The following is a 12,385-nucleotide window of genomic DNA, read 5'->3' as shown; positions in this document are numbered from 1 at the left end:
AGGGGGAGTGGGAGAAGAAAGCAGGCTCATAGCGGAGGAGCCTGACGTGGGGTTCGATCCCATAACGCCGGGATCACGCCCTGAGCCGAAGGCAGACGCTTAACCGCTATGCCACCCAGGCGCCCCTTAATGCAACTTTTAATCTGCCTATTTTGTGATTGGGATTTTCTGATTTTATTTATTTTATTTTAATTCCAGTGTAGTTAACATACAGAGTTATATTAGTTTCTGGTGTACAATATAGTGATTCAACACTTACACTCCTCAGTGCTCATCAAGACGAAGGTGTGGGATTTTTCTGGTTTTAGTATGGATGTGGCCCTGTCGATGCCAGGAGAAAAGTAAAAGGTATCTCTTAATGGTTCTCATATTCTTCCCAAATTTCTAATAGTTTTTCTTTATTTATTAGAGGATATAATTAATTGAATATAATGAATGGTTAAGTATTGAATTTAAAATGGGGAATAAAAATCATCTCAGCTCCATGTTAGGAAATGTGGGTATACATATTTATACACACACAGATACATCCACATATATGTTTGATGAAATAATTTCTTTGCCATCCAATCAAAAAATAGTTCATCAAGTTAGATGATTGGCCAGATCTTAAGCTCTACAATCTCAGCATTACATCCCTTTAAAGAAGTAGTGCTTCAAACAATTACTGTGTTACTGAGTTCTCATGTTCACAGCCAACTTTATATAGAAATCCTATAATTAATATGCTTCCTACTAGAATTTTTTTTTGATTGTTTGAAAGACCCATCTCTGCAAATTGCATGTGGAGCTCTGCATAGGGATTTGAAAGAATGGGCCCAGTGCCCAGAAGAATTAGGCCCTCCTCTACTACTGGGCAAAAATAAAATAATTAACAATGAAAACGAGGCCATGGTAGAAAAGTATCTTACAAATAGAAATACTTTGAAGACAGAGATGACACGAAAGTTTTCTAGAAGAGGTCTGCAGATGGGGCTCATGAACCAAGGAGAGCTTACCCACAGGAAAATGGAAATATCATGGGTTCATATGTTAACTTGGAGCATGCTCCATGTTTCTGATTGTAGAGTACAGTCAGAGATTTGTATGTCTTAGTAAAATGTGGCTGTCCCTATTAATTGGGCTAGAGAAATCGAAATTAGTATCTTTTCTTTTGTGATTTCTTTCTACTTTCAGATATATCAAGAAATTATTACCTACTATTTTGATTTGCCTAGTATTTTTTTTTTTTTTTTGCTATCTTTGCTTTGCAAAGGCAGTCTCCATGGCAAGATCTTTCAATTTATCATAATAAAGAGATTTTGTTGACTGTTTTAGAGTCATGAGAATAATGAGGAGGTGGTAAAGGAAATTTCATGTTTATAAAATAGCAGAAGACAGTAGTAGCACCTCTAGTCTGGGCTAAGTTGGGGGAAAAAATGTCTTTGAGAACTTTTTTTCAATTGTGTTTTCCCTAACTGATAGAAGATAACTAATTCAGAATCGTGACAAGTGCAGTACAAGGATTAACTACACTAGCCTGCCAAAAAGTCCACATGTATTTGATTTGATTAAATATGTTTAATCTTCAATAATATCATGTAATTGACCTCAGCAGGTGTGAGCTCATCTAGAGAATGAGACTTACTTATTCAGACTTGAGATAAAAGTATGAAACGCATTTCAGAACATCATACAAAATCTTCATCTTTTCATTCAAAGACAAGCATCTTTTTGGAATGTCACTGCAAAGACTCTAAAGAGACTGTCATTTAAATATTGTAATTCTGGAACAAATCCATGAGATTGGGTTTTTCTAGAAAGATGATCATTAAGATTCAGTAAGATCTTAATTTTGAGACTGACTTTTCCAGCAGTAAATAAAACACAGGAGAAAGTAATCCTGTGTCAGTTTGTTACTTGGAAAATGTACAAAAAGCTTTATGGGTGTGGAAAACAATACATTTTGTTTCTGTTTATTTGCAGAGGAAAATACAAAATAACAGGTTTGCAAAATTGTAAAGAAGTTGGTCTATTAAAATGATAATACTTATATTTAATGGAAAGATTTGCAGAGTTGAACAAAACTTTCATGTGTTTCATTTACATTAGGATTATTTTATAAGCCACATGTCTGCATGTAGTCCAAATGAATGTTATTTTAAACATTTTTTTGGTAACTACTTAAAATTTTTTTATTGAAATCGTGCCTGATTCTGGAAGATAATCTGGGTCCTCCATATTAAGGAAGAAAAAAATGCTTTAACATAGGTTATAAGAGCTTTTGATTAGTCTTTATGCTATGGTAAAGGAAAGGAAATTAATAAAATCTGGGCCATTAGGTTTAAAAGCATAAAAATTTGTATGATGTAGTTTCAGATTCGCTTGTCTTATAGCTTATCCGTTTTGGTTTCATTGCATATGAAAAATATCTGAAGCTGTTTAACTGGATTATTTAATGCAAGTGATCAAAGAAGCTTTAATTTCTGCTTTCCATTAAGGACTTTTCTGTGCTGATTTGTGCTATAATCTGTATATGCCTACATCCATTTCATTTAAGTGAATCAAGGACTTTGTATATTTAATCCTCCCAGAACTCTTGCTAAGTTAATCTTGAGTTCTTCATAAAGGTCACAGTTTCTGTAAGATGAACCTATAATCATAAAAGTTTTAAAACTCACTGTAGCACTTTAAAATGTTGCATAAATGGGAAATATACTTTTTAAAATGCTGGTTCTTCTGTCATACACACTCCCCTTCAATTTTAGCATCTTCATTTGTACTGGATACTTTTATTATTTATGGGAATGCTTGCCTTCTAGAGTAAAACTCTTTATGTGCTGAAAGGAAATTAAGGAGGTTTGGCTCTTTTACTCCATTATTGCAATTAAGAATTTAGCATCATCAGTGCCAAAGGACAAAAGTGGTTCGTTTGCCCTAGGGGGACAGGACAGTGATAAGATGATTTTTCGTCAAGGATCATTGGGTCGTAATTAAGTTACATTCATGGCTATTGCTTTTTGAAGGATGATTGGTAAATGACAGGCTTCATGTGCTTAGTACGGACAGTGTTCAGTAGGGTTTTTTCTGCCTCTGTCAGAAAATCCTGTTGAGCCTGATAATGTAAATGTGGCATTTTATTCTGAACAAAAGAGCAGGGAAATGAGCTATCTTGTCTAATCATTCAGTTGTTTAACACCGACTTCCAGTTTAGACTCAATTGGCTGGAAAGCACTTGACATGTGAAGTTAGTGCTGTTCGGAACGCATGTTTGAGTAAATTTTAAAGTAAGTGACAGCTAAATTGTACCTAGGGAAATTACAAAGCCTTCAACACAGTTAATTTTTTGGGGAGGATTAGTTGTAATTGCAACACCAGTCTCCTTGAAGATTCCTCATTTATAGATGATGAACAGAAAAAAAACATTTAGCTCTTTCAAAGGCTGGTTCTCTTAACAGAATAATTTTTACGAAGATGCCGGTTTCTCTTGAATTGATTTCTCTCCACACTGAACAACTGCTTAAGATTTATAGAACAGTTTGTTTTTAGAGTGTTGAAGTGTTTTTTCCCTTGTTTTAAACTTTTTTCTCCCCCAAACTCCCCTTTTTCTCTAGTGATTTCAGATTTTGAGAGCTTTTCAAGTCAGTAATCCCTTTAGGTAAATTGCCACTTCACTAACACTTTATGTGTAATGTTGAAGCACTTTAATTCCAATTAAAAATCAATATTTGTCAATTTTTTGTGGTTTAAAGTAAGTATACTCTCTGGATTGGAAAGTAAGTTACTATAAGGAGATTAAGTTTGAAGCTACTGATAGGTGAATAGATAGTTGTCACTAGTCATTCTTGTTCTAATAGTATAGGGTATGTGAAATGCATTTATGATTTTTATAGTTAGGTATGGTGAGAAATTTGACTTAGGAGTGCTTTGTTTCCTGGTGTCTTTGAGTTGATCACTGGATGCCTCATATGAATGTATGTCCAGTGTGTGTTTTTCTGTCAGTGACATTATAGCATACTTTAATTCCATTAGTAATGACTAAAGCTAAAGGTGGTATCAGATTTGCCGTATGGACTTCAAGCTTGCTGTTTTAGATGTTCCTCTGTGAAATAATGCAAAATTACAGTTTGTAGAGGGATATAGGGTCATGTTCCCTTAAAAAAAGTGAATTGGAGATTCTGGACTATATTTTAATAGGGGCCAAGTCCATGCAAGTTAATAAATAAAACTCTTCTTTTTTTTAAAGATTTATTTGTTTGAGAGAGCAAGGGCACGAGCTCGAGAGAGCACAAGGGGGAGGGGCAGAAGGAGAGGGAAAGGAGAGACTCTCAGGCCGACTTTGTGCTGCGCACAGAACCTGAGGCGGCTCTGGGTCTCATAACCCTGTGATCATGACCGGAGCTGAAACCGAGAGTCGGACGCTTAACCAGCTGAGCCACCCAGGCACCCCAATAAATAAAACTTCCTTTTTATTGTTCAAATTACGTACTGGACTCAGCCAATGATATATATGTGTTCTTAACATTTAGAATTCTAGAATCTTCCTTTTTTCTGTTCTGCCTTAATAGACTCACAGAATTTTGATAAAGCTTATATTAATTTGTATCAATCAAAAAAATTTTGAATGATTGCTTATTAGGGTATATAGTTTCATTCATGAAAATTATTTTATGTACTTCATTGAAATATTTTGGGGAGGGTCTAGTCATTGAAAAAAAGCCATAGTGGGTTTGCCAATTTTTTTTTTTTATAGATACCAATAGGTTATAGAGTTGGTTTTCTTTTAGCCTTATTTGATGTTTGTGAAAGCAGTGGCTAAATTTTTATCAGGAATGGGCTTAAAAATTTGTGACACGTGTGTATATAAAGCTTTCAGAATTATGAATATATACTGAAGTCAGCATAGAATCAAAAGTTGTTTTGCATCCAGAATTAATGTTATCAATAAGATTTCCTCAGAACATTACTGTTATTTTAGAGGAGGGTTTTAAATCAGCTGTAGTGCTTTAAAGTCTAGAAAAGAAATCACAGAATCATCTTAGGTCACAGCAACTAGAAGTACGCTGTGGTAAAGTGCTGTCCCAACATCTCGGGTATAAAGCAGTTTCTACCTTTTTCCTTTGGATATTTTGCTATTTTTGCTGACTTCATCTTACCTAGTAGAAGTGGTATTTTCACATGACGATTTTCTCTGTTGGTGTGAAACATTTGAGTTGATGAAATCTAATCAGCTCAAATTCATAGAACCTCACATTAAAGAATTAGAACTGGAGGGAACCCACAGGTTCCTTGAGTTCAGCCATTGTCGTAATCTGCTTTTTATCACCACTTCTGGAAATTTATCACATGGCTATAGCCGAGCTAGTACTTATCAAAGTGGGATTGCAATTCAAAGGTCCTGTGAGTATATAACTATTTTCATAGCAGTGTCGATTTTAGATACTTTTTCATATTTTTCATTTTCATCACCCAAGTTTTTAAGCTTTAGTAGGGAAGATTAATGAAGGCATCATATTACATGAAAGATGGACATCTTTATCTCCTTTTAATATGACATGATCCAGGCACAAGTCAGAATGTAGATGATAGGGATTGAGAAGAACAGACTAATTATTAGTTCATTTACTTTTTTTTTTCCTCCCCGGTTCATTCGTTCATTTCTGTCATCAGTCCTCTTGTATGAAATGTTTCATTGTAGATTTCTTACTCATTTTGTTGGCAACCTGAGAGCAGTGACAGTGGTACTTAAAATTACTAACAAATATATGAATTATTTCCATTTTGCTATTCTTGTCTTTTCTGTTGTTGTTCTGAGCATGTATAATCTTCAGAAGCATATATTTGGAGACCAAAGACTATTAACATGTCTCTTTGATTGACAGAACAATTATTCATTAATTTATTGATAGCTTTGACCTAATGTAGGGGAAATACAGTTGAGACATACTGTTCTAGTTTGGGAATTGATCTGAAAAAGCAGATCATACTCCTTCAAAAAAAAAAAATCAGTATGTGTTAGTTGTTCTCTTGAAAATATTTTTAGTAGTTTTTCGTTAATTGGAACTGTAGAAAGCTGATAATCGAACTTGTATCTGAAGCAAGAGGAAATACTGATATAAAGGTTTGTATCATATGTGGTAGCTACTGTAGCATTTCTCTTGTATGACAGTAATCTAGCCTGCAACATCTACTTGCGGTTTTGAAATTAACCTGTAATTTAGTCTTCACCCCAAATGACAAAAATTCAAATGACTCTGTGGGGTGCCAGAAGATGCATTGTAAACAGGGCTTAGGAAGGGGATAAGGTAGAGCTCTGGCAGGATCGGCTCGCTTTCACTGTGTCAGTATTATTGCAATAAAATTAACACTTCTTCGTGGTATTTTCCTTTCAGTATAGCTTAAAATCTTAATCTAGATAAAATAGTAATTCAGTCTCGGGCAACATAACATTTGTATAATGGACCAAAATGTTAGGGCTTCAACAGAAATTTTAAAAATGCTTTCCTCCTTTTTGAAAACTATTGCATGTGAAAGAAAGGTGTTTTCTCCGCAGAGCTTGTTATGAACTGTCACTAACCATGCGTCTCTTTTCTATATTTCATACTTTCTTTTAAAAAATCTTTAATTTCTTATTCCACGTCATACCACCTGATAAGGTTAAACAGGCAGCAGTGTTTTCATTAGAGCATAATGTGTATTTAGATGTAGCCAACTGAAAGTGGGAAGTGGGAAGGCAGTGCCTTCCTCTGTTTACCCTAGTAGCCTTAGGTTAATCCTTTGATCTTTACATACCTTGATTTCCTCACCTATTTATTTTATTTTATTTTTTTTAAAGATTTTATTTATTTATTTGACACAGAGAGACAGCCAGTGAGAGAGGGAACACAAGCAGGGGAGTGGGAGAGGAAGAAGCAGGCTCCTAGCAGAGGAGCCTGATGTGGGGCTCGATCCCAAAGCACAGGGATCACGCCCTGAGCCGAAGGCAGACACTTAACAACTGTACCACCCAGGCGTCCCTCCTCATCTATTTAAAAATAAAGGAGGGTGGCGTGTAGAATTAGATCACATAATTTCTGTAGTTTTCCCCAAGGTCTTAAATATTTCTCATACTGTTGTTTTCCTTTTAAAAGGAAAAAGTAGTTTTTGAGGACTCACAGGTATGCATTTCCACACTCTTGTTTAAGAAATTCTGACTTAATGAAAATATGTCTTTTAATCATTACCACAGAAGAGAAACCTTGACTTTACAATGGGATATAATTTTTTTTTTTTTAAGATTTTACTTTTAAGTAATCTCAACATGGTGCTCAAACTCACAACCCTTAGATCAAGAGTCCCATGCTCCATTGACTGAGCCAGCCAGGCACCCCTGGAAATAATTTTTAAAAGCTTGCCCTCTAATGAGGATTCTCCTAGAATTCACTGATCTTAAGAATGTCCGAGTTTTTAGCCGCAAATAAGTTTCTGTACATATGAATCCTGAAGTTATTTCCTCCTTGTCTGGAGAGGTGGCAGTACAAAAAATAGGATGATTTAGTTGAAATTACTTGAAAATTCCTTGGTAGCTTCTGATAGACATTTCATAATGCTTCCCAAATCTAGAATTATTGAGGACTGTAAACACACATAAGTAGTTAGAAAAAATATTTGGTAGTAGTCCTTGTTAGAAATAATGTATTCTTATTGCAATTTAATATATGAAATAAGATTTTAAAAGATTTTATTTATTTATGGGTACGTGAGCATGAGCAGAGGGATAAGCCAACTCTCCCCGCTCAGTGTGGATCCTGATGTGGGGGCTCAGTCCCAGGACCCTGAGATCATGACCTGAGCTGAAACCAAGAGTCGGACCGTCAACCACCTGAGTCATCCCAGCGCCCCGAAATCAGATTTTATTTATAATAACCTCAGAGAATGCCTTCATTTATTTGGACTTTTTTAAAAGAGTGCTATTTAGGGGCGCCTGGGTGGCTTAGTTGGTTAAGCATCCGATTCTTGATCTCAGCTCAGGTCTTGATCTCAGAGTCATGAGTTCAAGCCCCATGTTGGGCTTCATGTCCAACTTAAAAAAAATAAAAATAAAAAGTGCTATTTAGCAAGTGAAATAATGAAAGATGAAGCAGGGAGAATAGGGAACTGTTAACGATGTCTGTACTCAGAACATTTATTTATACTGTATGAGGATTGTTTCTCTCTTTTTCTGTTTTGGCTTTTTTAAAGCTCCGTGATGTACATGTTGACTGCTCGTTGTTGTGCATCTAGATATATTTTATTTATTGTTTGTATTTTGATGTTTCCAAGGGATGACTTAGGTGCTGCACTTGAAGTCTCCATCAACTGCTATGAAAAGTATAAAGTATTACCAAGGATTCATGATATCTTATGTAAACTGGTAGAGAAAGGCGAGACTGATCTAATTCAGAAAGGTTGGTCATCTCCAATATCTTGCTGTAGTTGCTTTTCCCCTCTTATTTAATCTCAATGCATCGCTGTGAAGAGAAGATTTTACAGGAAGGGAAGCACATCTAGGGGAACTTTGTTATACTTCTAAAATAAAAAAGACAACATCAGGTAGATTTTCATTGCTGTCAATATCCTTGATTTTAACAACTGTTCATTTTGCAAACTTGCCCCTCTGTTATTTTTTGCTCTGCTTCTTGGTAATCTGCCTTTATGAGTTTTTCCCCCTTATCCTCACCAGTTCTCTTTGAAGCTGGTCGTAGGTACTTGCTGTCATAAATGTATGCTGTTAGATAAAGAATGTGATGGAAAATTGGTTGATACAGTGCTGGTCTTTAGTTACTACAAATATTTGTTTTAAAGTTTTCTTATATGTCTCCAGAACTTCAAGTGATACTGTGTTTCTTTGTATTTTTTCTTCTACTCTCTAGCAATGAACTTTGTGAGCCAGCAACAAGGTGAAATGACAATGCTATATGATCTCTTCTTCGCCTTCCTACAAACAGGAAATTACAAAGAGGCCAAGAAGATCATTGAGGTATGATTTTTTAACTAAGTATTCTAATTGTACAGCTATTTAGACTCTTAATTGGAATATGTTTAAAAATTTCAACCTTTAATTACAGTTGTTCTGATTCATGTTAATATAATTCTATCCCAATAATGGGGGCGGGGGGGTAATTTGGCCAGCTTTTTTATTGTATATAATTACAGTTCAGGAAAGGCAGCCTGGTTGTATATTGAATTTGTTTCCTCACTTTGTTAAATTCACTGTTATGTATCAGAATGATATTTGCATATTAAATCTTGGATTGTGGAACAATTAAATTAAACTGGCATTCCTGGGTGTAAAGTTGCTAATCCTCTTTGCCAAGGAATTCTTTGTTCTTAAAAGCAGTGGAATTTAATTTGCTGCAGACCATGCTCAGATTTATTTGTAATGCTTGTCTACAAGTTAATCAGCCAAGCAAGTGCTGTCTGCAACTGTTTGGCATTTAATTTAAAATTTCTTCTTCTTCTTCTTCTTCTTCTTTTTTTTTTTTTTAACTATGGTAAGCAGCTTATGGGAAATGGTAGGTGACAAACCTGGTCTGTTTAGGATTAGTGTATTTTATCTAGGCTTGATTGAAATTTTACTTACTGAAATTGATAAGTCAAAGGGCAACTATAAAGTCTGTCCAAATTATGATTAACTTCACTATTAAACAGTTCTGTTTCCTCTAAATAAAACATTCCACAGAGGATAGACCCCATTACCTTAAGAAAAATTATTTAATGTGAAATAAATAAATATAAGTAATCCTGTTTCTGTCAGATCATACTTTGCATTACTCCATGTCTTTTTCCAAAAGTTCCCATGGTGGATGGGACACAAAGGTGGTATTTGGCCTCCTTATTGGTATATTGATGACTGCTTATCATGAGGTTGAAAATGTAGGCATACAACCCAGAAAATTATTAGTTTCTCATCAAGTTTTTCAAAGAAGAGAAAAGTATGAGAAGGGAAGACTGTGAAATTGATTGAGAATGTTCTTCTCGGTCTGTCTTACAACTCAGTCTGTCCTCCTGTAAGAGGGAAGTGGGACATGCTATCTTGGACTGGTGCCCCTGTAGCTTAAGCAGTTCATTTGTATTTTCTAGAAAATAGTATAAATTCTTTGAAAAAGTGCCTGGTGTATCTGAAAATATGGGAAGCTGTCTGCCTTTTGAGTTCTGCTGCTCTGGATGCCTGGTATCAGTATTAGCAGGGTGCTGATCAGAGGTGAAAGGAAGCTCAGGCATTCAGAGAATAGTGACGAGAGGCTCTATAGTAGGAAATCATGTGTTTCTCTTTATGTAATAATCAGGACCTAATTGGAAGAGCCAAAGGCGTAAGAGTGAGTTCTCCTTTTGCCATCTACTTGCTAGCATGGTAACGGACAGTTACTAAACCTTTTTAAGCTTCCTCCTCTATAAAAGCAATATAGTATCTTTCTTTAAGATTCAATCACATAATGTATGTAAAGCAGCTTGCATGTTTCTGGATTATGGTAGTAATCAATAATATTAATTCTCTTTGCCCCTTAAAAGTAGGGATTGTGTTATCTTCTTTACCCCACATAATTCACAGTATGATGCTTAGCATAAAGATACATGTTGTCACATGAATAGGCAAGAGAAAACTGCCTCTTAATTACTTTAAAGCTTTGCCAAATGCAACATCATTGAGTGTAATCATTTAGGGATACTGTCTACTGATGACAGAATTTTCATAGCAGATTGTACAAAATTGCTTAAAGGATAAAGAATGGCTTTATAGAACCCCTGCAGTATTCTAGGGTAGGACAGCAGGTGTGTGATACATGGGAATATACTGAAGCATATTTCTACTTTTTTGTTTGTTTGTTTGTTTGTTTTTAGTGATTAGTTGGATTTGAATTAAAGTGGGAACTTGCTTTTTTTCACTATTAAAATTCAAGTCCTGAAATTCTAAGAGTTTTCTAAGGATTATTGAAAATATAACAAGTAGTAAGAAATAATAAACTATGACCATATCAGCATGTGAAAGAATATTGTAAATACTGAGCAACATTTTTTTTTTTATTCCCAAAAATGGAATAGTGTCTTATCAATGGGTAGATTTGCTGGGGTTGAGTTTCCAAAGCAAAATACACAGTGAAGCTTCTTTGTATTTTAAGCACTGTGGGAGATAAGATAAGCCTGTCATAAAAATGTTCATATTAAATGAAGAAAGGAGAGGTAGGATTCAGTGTGTAATAGGACTCGTATTTTTAAATGAGCTGGTGTACATATGTCATGTATATAATACATTTTAATATTGTCTTACATTTTATTTCTATACATGGATTATTGCAGGAAAGTGGACTTATAGCTGCTATTCTACTTTATGCTTTTCTGTATTTCCTGAGTTTTCTATAATGAGCATATAAATACTTGTACTCAGAATAAGTGTGTTCTTCTAAAAGAAAGAGAATAAGAGAGGAAAGTGAATCAGATAAAGATTTACTAAAAGTGAATCAGACCAAGAGCTAATATGAAGCTCCTTGAATGTGAGATTAATGTGTGAGAATAATTACTATATGGGACTGAGAAGTATTATCTGCTACAAGGAAAGTATGAATACTTCTGAGAGTTCAAGGATCTAACATATTCCCAGTGAAGGAAATTAGGCAAGACTTTCTGGAGGAAATGGAGCATGAGGTGGGGGTCGATGCATGGTATTCTTTAACATTAGAGTTTGATGGGGCTGAGAAGGCTATTTCAGGTTTAGAGGTCAAGCAAAGAAGTAGAAAGGGGAAATCTCTAAATAGTTCTTTTTCTCCAGCTTTATTGAGATAGAATTGACATGTGACATTGTGTCAGCTTAAGGTGTACAGCATAGCATGTTAATTTGATTACTTACATTTTACAAAGCGATTACTTCAGTAGCATTAGTCAACACCTCTGTCACCTCATATACTTACTATTTCTTTTTTTTTTTTTTAAAGATTTCATTTATTTATTCGATACAGATAGAGACAGCCAGCGAGAGAGGGAACACAAGCGGGGGGAGGGGGAGAGGGAAGAAGCAGGCTCATAGCAGAAGAGCCTGACGTGGGGCTCGATCCCATAACGCCGGGACCACGCCCTGAGCTGAAGGCAGACGCTTAACCGCTGTGCCACCCAGGCGCCCCTACTATTTCTTTTTTGTGATGAGAACATTTAAGATTTACTGTTTTAGTGGGGCGCGTGGGTGGCTCAGTTGGTTAAATGTCCGACTCTTGATTTTAGTTCAGGTTTTGATCTCAGGGTCAAGATTTTAAGCCCTGTATTGGGCTCCATGCTTAAAAAATATATAGATAGGTATATGTACATAAGTGCATATAGATATATAGATTTATTCTCCTAACTTTCAAATATATAATACAGTATTGTTTCTCTTTTTTATTAAAAACTTCTTTTTTAA

At 35.2% G+C, this 12,385-nt stretch overlaps 1 protein-coding gene across 1 annotated transcript in view; it reads left to right on the top strand.

Annotated features, from left to right (window-relative positions):
• LRPPRC (leucine rich pentatricopeptide repeat containing) overlaps nt 1–12,385 on the top strand; it is a 110,962-nt gene that overhangs the window by 52,462 nt on the left and 46,115 nt on the right. The window contains exons 24-25 of the mRNA XM_002912436.4: nt 8,281–8,405; nt 8,871–8,977. Of these exons, the coding sequence (XP_002912482.2) occupies nt 8,281–8,405; nt 8,871–8,977 (232 nt within the window). The remainder of the gene's footprint in view (nt 1–8,280; nt 8,406–8,870; nt 8,978–12,385) is intronic.

The sequence above is a fragment of the Ailuropoda melanoleuca genome, chromosome 4, assembly GCF_002007445.2.
Source record: "Ailuropoda melanoleuca isolate Jingjing chromosome 4, ASM200744v2, whole genome shotgun sequence".
Taxonomy (NCBI): domain Eukaryota; kingdom Metazoa; phylum Chordata; class Mammalia; order Carnivora; family Ursidae; genus Ailuropoda; species Ailuropoda melanoleuca.
Note: the sequence above shows the minus strand (reverse complement) of the source record. Positions and strands in the feature narration are given on the sequence as shown.